Source organism: Bos taurus, chromosome X (genome assembly GCF_002263795.3).
Source record: "Bos taurus isolate L1 Dominette 01449 registration number 42190680 breed Hereford chromosome X, ARS-UCD2.0, whole genome shotgun sequence".
Classification (NCBI taxonomy): Eukaryota; Metazoa; Chordata; class Mammalia; order Artiodactyla; family Bovidae; genus Bos; species Bos taurus.
Window position 1 is genome coordinate 36,394,644 of NC_037357.1, and position 14,846 is coordinate 36,409,489.

The 14,846-nt window shown below is 47.2% G+C and overlaps 1 protein-coding gene across 1 annotated transcript; it reads right to left on the reverse strand.

Annotated features, from left to right (window-relative positions):
• Positions 1–8,773: 8,773 nt before the first annotated feature.
• Positions 8,774–10,941, reverse strand: LOC101902960 (uncharacterized). The gene is made up of 3 exons (XM_005227758.5): positions 9,874–10,941; positions 9,282–9,407; positions 8,774–9,085 (listed from the first exon to the last, which is right to left on the reverse strand). Exons 1-3 carry the CDS (start codon positions 10,671–10,673, stop codon positions 8,947–8,949), a joined length of 1,065 nt encoding a protein of 354 aa, XP_005227815.3. The 5' UTR covers positions 10,674–10,941; the 3' UTR covers positions 8,774–8,946.
• Positions 10,942–14,846: the final 3,905 nt, after the last annotated feature.

Consider the following 14,846-nt stretch of genomic DNA (forward strand, 5'->3'; position numbering starts at 1 on the left):
TCTCACTCTCCTCTTTGACTTTCATCAAGAGGCTTTTTAGGTCCTCTTCACTTTTTGCCATAAGGGTGGTGTCATCTGCATATCTGAGGTTATTGATATTTCTCCCGGCAGTCTCGATTCCAGCTTGTGCTTCTTCCAGCCCAGCGTTTCCCATGATGTACTCTGCATATAAGTTAAATAAGCAGGGTGACAATATGCAGCCTTGACGTGCTCCTTTTCCTATTTGGAACCAGTCTGTCGTTCCATGTCCAGTTCTAACTGTTGCTTCCTGACCTGCATAGGTTTCTCAAGAGGCAGGTCAGGTGGTCTGGTATTCCCATCTCTTTCAGAATTTTCCACAGTTTATTGTGATCCACACAGTCAAAGGCTTTGGTGTAGTCAATAAAGCAGAAATAGATGTTTTTTCTGGAACTCTCTTGCTTTTTTCATGATTCAGTGGATGTTGGCAATTTAATCTCTGGTTCTTCTGCCTTTCCTAAAACCAGCTTGAACATCTGGAAGTTCATGGTTCACGTAATGCTGAAGCCTGGTTTGCAGAATTTTGAACATTACTTTACTAGTGTGTGAGTTGAGAGCAATTGTGCGGTAGTTTGAGCATTCTTTGGCATTGCCTTTCTTTGGGATTGGAATGAAAACTGACCTTTTCCAGTCCTGTGGCCACTGCTGAGTTTTCCAAATTTGCTGGCATATTGAATGCGGCACTTTCCCAGCATCATCTTTCAGGATTTGAAATAGCTCAACTGGAATTCCATCACCTCCACTAGCTTTGTTTGTTGTGATGCTTCCTAAGGCCCAGTTGACTGCCTCTAGGTGAGTGATCAGAGCATCGTGATTATCTGGGTCATGAAGCTCTTTTCTGTACAAGTCTTCTCTGTATTTTTGCCACTTCTTCTTAATATCTTCTGCTTCTGTTAGAGAAAGGAGAAGGGAATTCTGGAGAAGGGAATGGAAAACCACTTCAGTTTTCTTGCCTTGAGAACCCCATGAACAGTATGAAATTAAATAGCAAGAGAGTTCCAGAAAAACATCTACTTCTGCTTTATTGACTACACTAAAGTCTTTGACTCTGTGGTCACAGCAAATTGTGGAAAATTCTTCAAGAGATGGGAATATCAGACCATCTGATCTGTCCCCTTAGAAATCTATATGCCAGCCAAGAAGCAACAGTTGGAACTGGACATGGAACAACAGACTGTTTCCAAATAGGGAAAGCAGTATATCAAGACTGTATATTGTCACCCTGCTTGTTTAACTTATATGCAGCGTACATCACACAAAATGCTGGGCTGGATGAAGCACAAGCTGCAATCAAGATTGCTGGGAGAAATATGAATAACATCAGATACGTAGATGTCCCCGCCCCTATGGCAGAAACTGAAGAAGAACTAAAGAGCCTCTTGATGAAAGTGAAAGAGGAGATTTGAACACTAGTACAGCCACTATGGAGAACAGTGTGGAGATTCCTTAAAAAACTGGAAATAGAACTGCCTTATGAGCCAGCAGTCCCACTGCTGGGCATACACACTGAGGAAACCAGAAGGGAAAAACACACGTGTACCCCAATGTTCATCGCAGCACTGTTTATAGTAGCCAGGACATGGAAGCAACCTAGATGTCCATCAGCAGATGAATGGATAAGAAAGCTATGGTACATATACACAATGGAGTATTACTCAGCCATTAAAAAGAATATATTTGAATCAGTTCTAATGAGGTGGATGAAACTGGAGCCTATTATACAGAGTGAAGTAAGCCAGAAAGAAAAACACCAATATAGTATACTAACGCCTATATATGGAATTTAGAAAGATGGTAACAATAACCCCGTGTACGAGACAGCAAAAGAGACACTGATGTATAGAACAGTCTTATGGAGTCTGTGGGAGAGGGAGAGGGTGGGAAGATTTGGGAGAATGGCATTGAAACGTGTAAAATATCATGTATGAAACGAGTTGCCAGTCCAGGTTCGATGCACGATACTGGATGCTTGGGGCTAGTGCACTGGGACGACCCAGAGGGATGGTATGGGGAGGGAGGAGGGAGGAGGGTTCAGGATGGGGAACACATGTATACCTGTGGCGGATTCATTTTGATACTTGGCAAAACTAATACAATTATGTAAAGTTTAAAAATAAAATAAAATTTAAAAAAAAAGAAAAAGGTGGCTTAAAACTCAACATTCAGAAAACAAAGATTGCGGCATCTGGTCCCATCACTTCTTGGCAAATACATGGAGAAGCAATGGAAACAGTGAGAGACCTAAGGTTTTGGGGCTTCAAAATCACTGCAGATGGTGACTGCACCCATGAAATTAAAAGAGGCTTGCTCCTTGGAAGAAAAGTTACGACCAACCCAGAGAGTGTATGAAAAAGCAGAGACGTTATTTTGCCAGCAAATGTCTGTCTAGTCAAAGCTGTGGTTTTTCCAGTAGTCATGTATGGATGTGAGAGTTGGACCGTAAGGAAAGCTTAGCGCCGAAGAATTAATGTTTTTGAACTGTGGTGTTGGAGAAGACTCTTGAGAGTCCCTTGGCCTGCTAGGAGATCAAACCAGCCAATCCTCAAGGAAATCAGTCCTGAATATTCACTGGAAGGACTGATGCTGAAGCTGAATCTCCAGTACTTGGCCACCTAATGTGAAGAACTAATTCATTGGAAAAGTCCCTGATGCTGGAAAAGATTGAAGGCGGGAGGAGAAGGCAATGAAAGAGGATGAGATGGTTGGATGGCATCATTGACTCGATGGACATGAAGTTGAGTAAGCTCCAGGAGTTGGTGATAGACAGGGAAGCCTGGCATGCTGCTGTCCATGGGGTCACAAATAGTCAGACATGACTGAGCGACTGAAATGAATTGAGGTCCGTAACTCTTGGGGTGGAGGCAGTTTGTGTACCTGCACACTTTGTGCTGACACGGTCCCCGCAAGCCAAGCAGCTGCACCACCTTCACACTTAACTGTCCCTGGGGCAGAGGTGCCCCAGGCAAAAAAATCTTGCATCTATGCACACAGGGTCACTTTGGCCGTGCCCAACTCTTTGCGACCCTGTAGGCTGTGGCCTGTCAGGCTTCTCTGTCAGGGGTTTTCTCCAGGAAAGAATACTGGAGCATATTGGGCAATACTGGTTTCCACATGCAGAGGTGAAAATAAAAGCATAATGGAAAGCCGGGGGCAGTGTGTCTAAGCAAGAAGACCTAAAACCTTCCAGTAAGCTGTACAAGCTGCAGATTAAATCCACACAATCAGCTAGGCAGACTCTATGTCTATGGAATATATAAACAACATTGAGAGCTCCCACAAAACAAAACTCACTGGTTCTGATAGCTGTGGACATTGGAGGCAAGAACACACGGATTCACACAAGAACACACAAGAACAAACAGTAGGGCCAGAGTAGAATCTGAGCTGGCCCCACAACAGGTCCAGAGATCAGCACAGTTTTGGAGGGCATCCTAGGGAGGTGAGGTGGATTGTGATTCCCAGTGAGGGAAAGGACTCTGAGCATTGATTCAAGAAAAACATTATTCTTGTGTTTTCACTTGCTCTGTAGACTCTTTTGGATATTTTTTCATTTTTTTCCCTTTTGTTTTCACCCTGTGTTGTAGTTGTCTATTTTATTGACACTATGAAATCTAATTAAACTTTTGAAGTTGTTTTTGGTTTTGTTTTCCTCAGTAACAGCTTTTATTGTTGTTATAAACCTGTGCCTCTACATTGGGCTGTTTGACTTCTGTGGAATTTTACTTTATTTTTCCTTTTATATTTTTTAAATTTTATTTTTTTTTAATTATTTTTTTTCTACATTTATTCCTTTCTTTGCTTTTCCTAATATTCTTTGCCCATGTGCTCTCCACTATCTGGAGCACCCAGAGAGGTTCACAGAGTTACACAGAGAAGAGAAGAGGGAGGAGGGAGATAGAGGTGACCAGGAGGAGAAGAAAGGGAGTCAAAGTGGGAGAGCCCAGTCTAGCCAGTAATCAGTTCCCTAGGTGTTCTCCACAGCCTGGAACACCCAGAGAGATTCACAGAGTTAAGTAGAGAAGAGAAGGTGGAGGGAGGAGATAGAGGTGACCTGGGGGAGAAAGGGGAGAGCCAAAAGAGGAGAGAGCAATCAAGCCAGTAATCACACCCCTAAGTGAAATGGACACTGAATATTAGATTCTTAAAGGTACAAAATTGATAACAAATACAAAAAATCAAAGATGAAAAATCTAGAGTAGAATTTAGACTCTCAAAAATACAATATTAAAAACATGAAACAAAATCAATCACAAATATTATAAAAGATATATATATGAAATTTGCTTTAAAAATAGGGTCTTGTTTTGGTAAGGTAATAGTAGGTTGCAAAAATGAAAATTAAAGGAGTAATAAAGAACTTAAAAATAAGAGCAATTCAAAGATGTAAGGCTATTTTTGTGGATTCCAAATATATAAAATATGTCAAGTGCAGAAATTCTATAAATTATGGGTGTTATTATTATAAAAAATGATAATAGTAAAAATATATCTTGGAATTTCTCTGGAGCTTTGAGGGCAATGTGGGGTCAGTTCAGTTTCAGATAGTTCCTTGTTCCAGCTTATATTTCTTCTCAAGGTCTATAGGCCCCTTCCAATACTTAGTCAATGCTAACTACAGGGTTTTAATTTGTTGCTCCTGTCAGTTCCAGAGTGGTTCCCTCTTCTTTGTTTATTTTGGCTTCCTTTGTTTGCAAGTCTCTTCAGTGTCTAATTTCTGACCTCACACAAGGGGGCAGGGGGGTCACTTATTTAGGCTCATCTGTTCAGTTGTGTTGAGGGGAGGGAGGAACACAGCAAACAAACATCACTGGCGTGTGTGGGGAGTGCTCACAGTGTATGGACCACACTGGGTTAGCCCCAGCTCACCACGGCATGTGCTTTCCCGGTCTACACTGCTTAGGCTCCAAGTTGCTCTGCAGGGGAACTGTCCAAAGCAGACCCTGTGTTTCGTGCACCTCACAGAGCTGAGCTGCTCAGGTTCAGGTTCTTGGGTACTGCACAAGGGCACAGACTTGGCTGGGCGTGAGTTTTGTGCCCTTCCCAGGTCTGAGCACCTCAGCCAGCCAGGTGCTTGGCGAGCGCACAGTCCCAGGTGGACCGTGCATCTTAATCACCTCCCTGGTCTGGCTGCTTGGTTTCCCGGGTGCACTGGGAGGGCACCATCTCAGGTGTGCCTATGTCTTGTCTAGGAAGCTGATCTCAGGCTGTGACCCTCCGGGCAGATGTCAACCGTCCAGGATCCCAGGAAGACATGGTTAGCAACTGGGAGCCTGCTCACAGTTTGGTGGAGGATGCCATCTCTGCGGCTGAGATGGCCCCTCGCCTTCTGGCTACGGCTGTCACACGCCTGCCTCTCTGCCTCTGGCGGGCGAGGGGCCATCCCGCAGCCAGCCAGCTCTCCTTTGTTATTCGCTCAGTCCTTTGTTCTCTGAGTGGCCAGGGCCAGGCTGTACCTTTGGTCAGAGCCTTTTGCTGGAAAGTTCTCTCTCTCTCTTTTTTTCTCTGTGGCTATCCCACAGTTGGGGTTGCTATTTCATGATAGCTCCCGCAGATTGTCCTCAGGGCATTCGGGCCTGGTCCCTACCCTAAGCATGGAACCCACACCTCCCTATCCAGCTCCTGCTCGCTCGTGGCAGACAAAAGCATCTGGGCTACTTTTCCACTGGGAGTTGTGGTTAGGCGCCTATTCTGTGGGGATTTTTGTTCTTTCTCCCAGTTATGTTGCCCTCTGAGATTCCAAACTCCCCACAGATTCGCAGGTGAGAGGGTTTCCAGCTGTTTGGAAACTTCTCCTCCTTCATGAATCCCTCCCTAGGACTGTCTCTGTCCCTAACTGTTTTGCCTCTCTTTTTGTCTGTTATATTTTGTCCTACCTCCTTTTGAAGAGAATGGGATTCCTTTCTGGGAGCCTGGTGTTCTCCGCCAGTGTTCAGAAGTTGTTTCATGGAAGTTCTTCAGCATTCAAATGATCTTTTGATGAATTTGTGGTGGGGGAGAAAGTGGTCTCCCAGTCCTATTCCTCCATCATTTTAGGACCGCCCCAGTACCTTATTTTTGACAAAGGAGGCAAGGATGTACAATGGAACAAAGACAGCTGGTTCAATAAATGGTGTTGGGAAAACTGGACAGCTACATGTAAAAGAATGAAATTAGAACACTTCCAAACAGCATACATAAAGATAAATGCAAAATGGATTACAGACCTAAATGGAAGACTAGAAACTATTATAAAACTCTTAGAGGAAAACACAGGCAGAACACTCTAGGACATAAATCAAACCAAGATCCACTATGGCCCATTTCCTAGAGTAACAGAAATAAAGACAAAAGTAAACAAGTGGGACCTGATTAAACTTAAAAGTTGGAAATGCTTCCGGATTGTCAGTCTTGTCCCATGGATCCACAGCTCCAGTGCTGGACATGTACAGTAAGCTATGAAATTAGACTGTCTTAGTCTTTTTATCTGTGTATAGTCACAATTCTTTGGGCCATCATTGGGCTTCTGTTCTTACATAAATTTCAGTATCAGCTTCTCAGGGACCACTCTGGTTGTCCAGTGGATGACACTCAACCTGCCAATTCAGGGAACATGGGTTTGATCTCTGCTCTGGTAAGATCCCACAAGCTAAAAGGCCGCTAAGCCCAAGCACCACAACGGCTGAGCCTATGCTCTAGAGCCCAACAGCTGCCAACTACTGAAGCCAGAGTGCCTAGAGCCTGTGCTCTGCAACAAGCGAAGTCACCCCAATGAGAAGTTTATCTGCTACAACTACAGCGTAGCCCCCACTCACCACAACCAGAAAAACCCCATGTGTGCAGCAGCAAAGACCCAGCCCAGACAAAATTACATAAACAAACAAATGAATCTTTTAAGAAAGAACCTGCCTCACAATGAGGGGCACATCACTTCGATCTCTGGTCAGGGAGCTAAGATCCTACATGCAGTGGGGTAACTACTGAGCCTTGGCATCACGACTTGAGTGTCTGTGCACTGCAATAAAAGATCCCGCATGACACAATGATTTTCCACATTCCCCAAATAAGGCCCGATGGGGCGAAAGAAAGAAAGAAAATATTTGTTTAAGAAATCAGCTCATCAATTTCTACAAAAATGGTGCGGGGAAAACTGGACAGCTACATGTAAAATAATGAAATTACAGCACTTCCTAACACATACACAAACATAAACTCACTCTCATACTGTATAGGACTCCTTGTTTTGGCTTCCCTGGCGGACCCAGTGGTTAACAATCTGCCTGCCAATGCGGGCCACATGGGTTCGATCCCTGGGCCAGGAAGATCCCACATGCCCAGTGCAACTAAGCCGGTGTGCCACATCTACTGAGCTCACCCCGATCCAGAGTCCCTGCTCCTCAACGAGAGAAGGCTCTGCATGAGAAGCCTGAGTTCAGCAATTAGAGAGTAGCCCCTGATGGCTTCAAGCACAGAAAACCTGCACAGAGTTAACAAGAGGTGACACACCCCAAAATAAATAATTTTCATAAAACATTTTTTAAAAAGAGTCCTTGTTTCCAGCTACAGCCTTCTCAGACATGGACGATTTCAGTTAATTAAGTTCATCCTACACTAAGATCTGGTCCTACAGAGCCAATCTTAAAAAGTAAGACCCAAAAGGATCAAACTGTTTCCAAGCATCTTAACAGGATTCCAGAATAAAGCTCAAGAATAAGTTTAGGAATAGAAAAATATCAAGCATGCAAGGGAAATTTGATAATGTTTGACATCCAATGTAAAATTACCAGGAGGCAAAGAAGCAGGAAACTCCAATCCATTATAACAGAAATCAGCGTGTTGTTGTTCAGTCACTCAGTCAAGTCTAACACTTTACGACCCCACGGAGTGCTTCTCGCCAGGCTTCCCTGTCCTTCACCATCTCCCAGAACTTGCTTAAACTCATGTCCATTGAGACGTGATGCCATCCAACCATCTCATCTTCTGTCATTCCCTTCTCCTCCTGCCTTCAATCTCTCCCATATTCAGGGTCATTGGCTCTTCACACCAGGTGCCAAAGTGTTGGCAATTTCATTTTAACAGAAACCAGTTAAAATGCATTAATTGGAAAGGAAGAAATAAATGTGTATGTATTTACAGACAAAATGATTGTCTGTGTAGGAAGCTCAATGAGATCTACAAAATAGCTATTGCAATTAATTAATGAGTTTAGCATGGTTTCAGGATTCAAGGATACTCCTAAGAGTGCCTTGGACTACAAGATCAAACCAGTCAATCCTAAAGGAAATCAGTCCTGAATTTTCATTGGAAGGACTGATGCTGAACCTGAAGCTTCAACACTTTGGCCAGCAGATGTGAAAAGGTGACTCACTGGAAAAGACCCTGATGTTGGGAGAGACTGAAGGCAAAAGGAGGATGAGAGGATAGAGGATGAGATGGTTTGACAGCATAACCCACTCAATGAGCACGAAGTTGAACAGACTCCAGGAGAAAGCAGGGACACAGAGCCTCGTGTGCTACAGTCTATGGGGTTGCAAAGAGTTGGGCACTAGTTAGAGACTGAACAGCAATGTTCTGGCACTATATCTTAGTATATAAATGTAACTATAGAACTGACAAAATATTTAAAAATCAATACTGAATGGCAATAAACAACTTTCTTATTCTCCCACTTCTTACATACATCGTCTTCACTTGGGTTGTACTCCTTGGATATCTGGATCTGAGAACCTTCCCTCCAACCAGAAGATGAATGCAACGTTAGGAAGTGAACAAGCTAAAATTAAAGTCAGAGACAGCTCACTTTTATTTTCTGCAGTTCACAATCCCCAAACAAACTATGTGGACCTTGAGCCCACAAGCAGCAGCACAGGCACAAGATGAAGCCCGATCAAACTACTGCAGAAAGCAATGCTCTTGGGAATAACATTTGAGACTAGGGCGCATAGGCTAGTTTTAAGGCTCTCTTCTGTGCTGAGACTGAGGAAAAAGGTGGGGCACGAAGTTCTGCAAGATCCACATCACCAGGGAAGCCTGCTCCAGACAGAAGTGGATGGCCATCTGGAGCAGGGCATGGTCTTCAGCAGTCAATCGGCTAAAAGGGAGGGAAAATGAAATTCATGTTCCCGCTGAGGAGGAAGAGCATGTCCTCCCTCTGTCCCCGCTCACTGACCAAGCCCAGAGCACCACACTTCTCCTCTAGGCCTAACCCACCATTATGGCTCCTCCTGCGCCTAGACTGGTCACCACCCACCACTCCCTCCCTCGCCCCGGCCCCCTTTAGAACTCACAGAACCAACATGTGGCCATTAATGTAGAGCTCCCTCTGAACCGGCCATCGCAGTTGAGTAAGTCGAGTCAGGAGGCGGCGCGCGTTGTCCGCCTCCGCGTATGATGAGAAAGGTATGCCGAAGCTGCTGGTGGAAATACGGTTAAGGCACCATCCACACCAGTCATTTTGGCTGTATTTCAGGCTCCCTGGGCTCGAGGAGACCCGCCTTCTCCCTCATGGCCGCCGCCAAACACCCTGCATATCACCGCCCGACCCTCTAGTTCCCTTCAGATTGCTTTTCCTCACCACTATCCACACTCGTCATTTTGCCTGTATGTCAGGCTCCCTGCTCACGGAGACCCACCTTCTCCCACAAGGCCACCACAGGACTCCCTGCATATCACCGCTCAACCCTCTGGATCACTTCAGGGTGTTTTTCCTCACCACCATGCACTGAGAGCCAGACCACCCCTGACCCATACCCTCCAGCCTCCCAGAGTACCCTCTTCCTATACTTTAGGCTCCGCAACCTGCAACCCTCCAAACCACCCCTAGCCCACACCCCAACCCTCGCAGCCGCCTGGCCCACCGGGGCTCCTGGAATAGGATACAACTGGAAGACTCGGTTACTCAGAACTCTGGCTCCGGGTGCAGTGTCTCCACCAGGCCCTGGTGCGTTGGGTGGCCCTGGGATCTGCGGAATGGCAGCGGCTGCGCCACCTGACTCTCCTGCAGCGCTGGGGCCTCTGGGATCAGCCCTGTCACCGGAGCCGGCAGGCACTTCTCGACTGACGGCGTCTCCAGGGCCAGCTGGGATGCCAGGGCCATTGTGGCCAGCAGCACCACCCGGCACACCTTGGCCGCCATGTGCTGTACCCGCTGCAGAGGCCACGGCACCTGCGTCTTCATCGGCTGCCCTCATGGCTCCTCCACCATGTGCCTCGGACTCCATCTTGAAACCCTCTCCCCCTCCCTCCGCCTCAGGAAAGACTGAACCGTCCCTACAGATCCCAGCTCTGTACTGTGACCTGAAACTCAGCACGGGCAGAGCGCCTGCGCACACACACTCTGGTCCTGCCTCACGATTGGTTCCCACCAACCATCGGTTCCCGTGATGACTGCAGGCTCTCAGGCAATGGGTGCCCCCTGCTGAAACTTCGCGCGTTAGCGTGCCGTGTAGCCCCAACGCGCATGCGCAGACACACATACCCACGTGGTCTGGGCTCTCTGTGTCAGCCCTGCCTCGGGCCTGGAAACCTGGTAAATGGTGGTGCTCCAGGGCAATGGCACCCCACTCCAGTACTCTTGCCCGGAGAATCCCATGGACGGAGGAGCCTGGTGGGCTGCAGTCCATGGGGTCGCTAAGAGTCGGACACGACTGAGCGACTTCACTTTCCCTTTTCACTTTCATGCATTGGAGAAGGAAATGGCAACCCACTCCAGTGTTCTTGCCTGGAGAATCCCAGGGACGGGGGGTCTGGGGGGCTGCCGTCTATGGGGTTGCACAGAGTCGGCCACGACTGGAACGACTTAGCAGCAGCCACCCTTTAGTGTGGGGACAGCTCCTCAGTGCGCATGCTCAAACAGACCTTGCCCCACTCTTCAGGGAACCTGACCGTTGCCACTCCAAGCTTGCAAACCCCAAGTAAGCCCTGGTCCCTGTGCACCTCCATGTCTGTGCTGCAGCCAGCCTGGCGTCGCTCACAGGTGACCATCCTGCTGAGCGCAGGCCCCTGTCATCGACTCCCAGAAGTGAGTCGGGCACCCCTGGGTCAGGGCTGGTCTGTCCCTCTGGTGTCTCACACATAGCTCACGTGCGTGTATGTGCGTCTGTGTGCATGAGCGCAGGGGCAGGTGCATGCAGATGGGCATCTGTATGGGTGTGTTTGTAAGAGACAGCACGTGCACAGATTCACGCACATAGGCATGTGAATGTGTGTATCTGTGTGTGTGCTCGAGAGAGTACCCTTACATAGGTGCCTGCCCATCGGCGTGTGCGTGGGTGTGTTTCAGAGAGAGAGCACATACACAGATTCCAGCACATAGGCGTGTGCATGTGTCTGTGTGTGGAGGTGCTTGCACATGGGCATGTATGTTTGGTTGCAAGAGAGTGTGTGGTCAGGTGCATGCACATGGGTGTGTCCCTGTGTACATGTGTGTGTCAAAGAGAGCATGGTTGAGATGCATTCACATGGGCATATGTGTCTGCTTCTGTGCTTACACAGGTGCCTTCACATGGGACTGAGGTGGCCCGGCCCTGGAGGCATGATACCAGGGATGCGGAGCCTGCTGTGCCTGCCTGCTTGGGGGAGGGAAGCGGGGACTGCTGTTGCACTCACTGGGGATGGCATGGGGCTGGGCTGCCTGGGGCTCCAGGCACACAGAATGCAGGGACCCCTCAGAAGCACCGGAGGAACCTGATACGCTCAAGGACTGGGGGAAGAGCAATGTTCCCCTGGACACTGCCCAGTCTCTTGCCCTCTCCCGTCCCTGAGCCCCACCCCCTGGCTGGAGAGTCCGCTCAGCTCTCAAATCCAAGGCCAGCAGCCTTTGCCCACCCCCAGTGCAGGGAGAGAGGACCGGGCAGTGGCTGCCCAGGGGTGGGGCATCCCTGTCCACCTTCACACCTACCCAGTTTCTCTCCAATCTGGCTCCAAGTCAGTTTTAGGGTGTGGGTAGATCCTGTCTAATGCCTGTGTCTGTTCCCTGCTCTGTGGCTTAGAGGACCCCAGCGGGGAACCTGGACACATCTCTCCCTCAGGGGCCCACTGTCAGGTTGGGGGGACATTTGTAAGGATAGTCGTGCTGTAGAAGGGGGCTCACTAGACTATGATGGCCTAGAGGGCAAGGGACTAAGCCACATGACCCACCAGCGTCCTCCCTCTGCCCACTCCACATCTGTACCTGTGCTCTTCATCTGTAGTGATAGCTAACACTTGCTGCAGCCCATGCACTGTTTCATGTGCTTTCCATGTGTTCATCCATCAAGTCAGTTTTCAGACAGTATTGCCATGTCGGTATCCTGTCTCCCATGATGCAGGTCTCCTCCACACAAATCACACACACCCACTCTCTCCCCAACACCAGCGGCTCAAAGTCTTGTGCGTTTTGGTTCCTGCATTTCTCAAAACTATGATGACCATAGAGCTCCATCAGGCACGGGACTTAACTTGGGTCTGAATGGTGAGATCTGCAAAGGAAAATGATAATGCCAGTGACAAGTACTGTGTGTGACGAGAGAGTGACAGAAGTATGAAGGAAAGGCACTATGATAGAATGAGTTTCTCAGAGAGTTTACCACTGTGACCGGTGCATGGTTTTGAGTGAGTGTGACAGAGGGAATGTGTGATTGGGACAGGAATTTCAAAGAACAGAATGTGATGGGAAGAGACTAAGATGCAGATGATAGTATAGAGGTAGCGAGCCCCCAGATTGATAGATGATAACTTAATGTGTACAGTGAATGGTGAACGGTGCCTCCAGATCCATGGTCTCCAAAGGAAAACATTTAATTCCAGAAGCAAGAGACGCAGGTTCAGTCACTCAGAGCTTTGTGTAGTAGAAATTTAATTCAAGTGAATGTTATAGAAAAAGCTTCTAAGATCGATATCAGAACAGGGTAGAAAGAGTACCCAGTTTGCTAGTTTAAGCACAGCATTATATACTTTTCTGACACCATTCACTCACGCCTGCTGGGAGTCCTTTCTCACTCCTTTCAAACAGGTCCAGCTTACCATCTGCAGCCTTTGACACATCCTCCTTGCTTGTGTTTCAACCTATATATCAGCTCTATTACTGATGAAACTGATTGGGAAGAGCGTGGCTTGGGCACAGAGAAAAAGGATGCGTATAGAGAAAAGGATAACTCAAGGCTATGAAAATTTTGCCCAGACTCTTTCCCATAACATATATCCGAGGATGACATCAGCAGGATATTCACCAGGATATTCACCAGAAGAAATGGGTTAACCCAGAGCTCAAGGCCATGGAAGTTTTACCCAGACCTTCTCCCATAACACAGGTTCTGAGCTCAAACAAAGCATGTTCTTGAGCAAGAGATTCTGCTGCCTGCCAGGCCTCCATGTCTAAGGAAAAAGAATGTGAAAAAGAAAGAGTGTTCACCTCCTCCTTAAAAGCCTTTGTCTCCCTAGCAACCTGACTGAGTTAACTCTCTCACAGATACCATGACAGCATGAGTGTGTGGCACACAAAGTGTCAGAGATAGAGTCTAGGAGAGATCAGGTGTGAGAGAGAAAAAATGTGATGGAAAGAGCATTATAGAGTGACACAGGAATATTACAGAAAGAGTGTGTGTGACAGATAATCTGACTCAGTATGAGAAAGCAAATCTGAGAGATAATATGTATGGAAGAAAATGGGTCTGTCACACATGTCAGAGTGTGACAGGAAATGAAGCTTACCATGGGATGCAGCAGCCTGGGAAGGTGGAGCAATCCTCGGGGCCCATGTTTCCCTGAGGGTGGCCATCCCCATGTCTCAGCCAGGCTGGGGGAAGTCAGCAACTTGACTTGGCTCAGATGGCCAAGCCACGTTCTTCCCAATCAGTTTCATCAGTAATAAAGCTGATATTTAGGTTGAAACACATGCAAGGGGGATGTGTCAAAGGCTGCAGATGCTAAGCTGGACCAGTTTGAAAGGAGTGGAAAAGGACTCCAAGCAGGCGTGAGTGGATGGTGTCAGTGAACTCCTTCTGGAAGAAGTTACTCAGGTGGTCCAATTTGTAAAGCCACACACTTTCTTTAAGGCCTATTTGTATCCTTTGCCCATTTGCACAAATCAGAATTGTAGTTATATTCTTGATGATAAGCAGGATATCAAAAATATCAGTATATTCTTGATTTGATCTGTTATGGGCTTAAAACAATGTTTAGGACGTACTTCCCTACTCCTAGCTCACAAGGATATTTACTTACATTTTCTATAGCAGCTTTATTTATTGGGTAACTCAAGGAACAATTTTGACTGGACACCTTTCCAGGCCTCCGTAGAGGTTCCAGTCCAGCCAGGAAGGACTGTTAAGAAACAAGAAAAGAACTACACTATGTAGCCTATGGGAAGGTGGTGAGAACTCTGGCCTGAAGTGCAACAAGAAAAAAGAGAAGGGGCACTGGAGGAGTGGTTTTCCATTTTCAACCAGGTGGTTGGGGTCGGCTTCAGTTTGAAACAGAGACTGAGTGAGGACTTGAGGGAGGTTTGGGAGTGTGAGGAGACCAGTGTGGCCGGAGCAGAGTAGGTGAAGAGGAGAGCAGCAGGACAGGGGGCCGAGAGCTGACAGGGACTGGATGTGGAGGCCTCAGGGGACATGCTGTGGGCTTGTGCTCGGAGCGAAGTGGGACGTGGTGGAGGGTGGCTGTGGGTTGGATTGTGTCCCCAGGAAAAGATGTTGAAGTCCCAAGCCCTGGAGCCAGAGAATGTGACAAAATCATGCCATTTTGAAAAATTCACTGTGTTTTTACTATTTCACTTCTGGCATTAATAAAAGTTATAAGGAAGAATCATAACCTAAGTGTCCTCGTATTTGTTTTATGTAATGACCTCTGATAAAAACTCAGAACATGTTTTG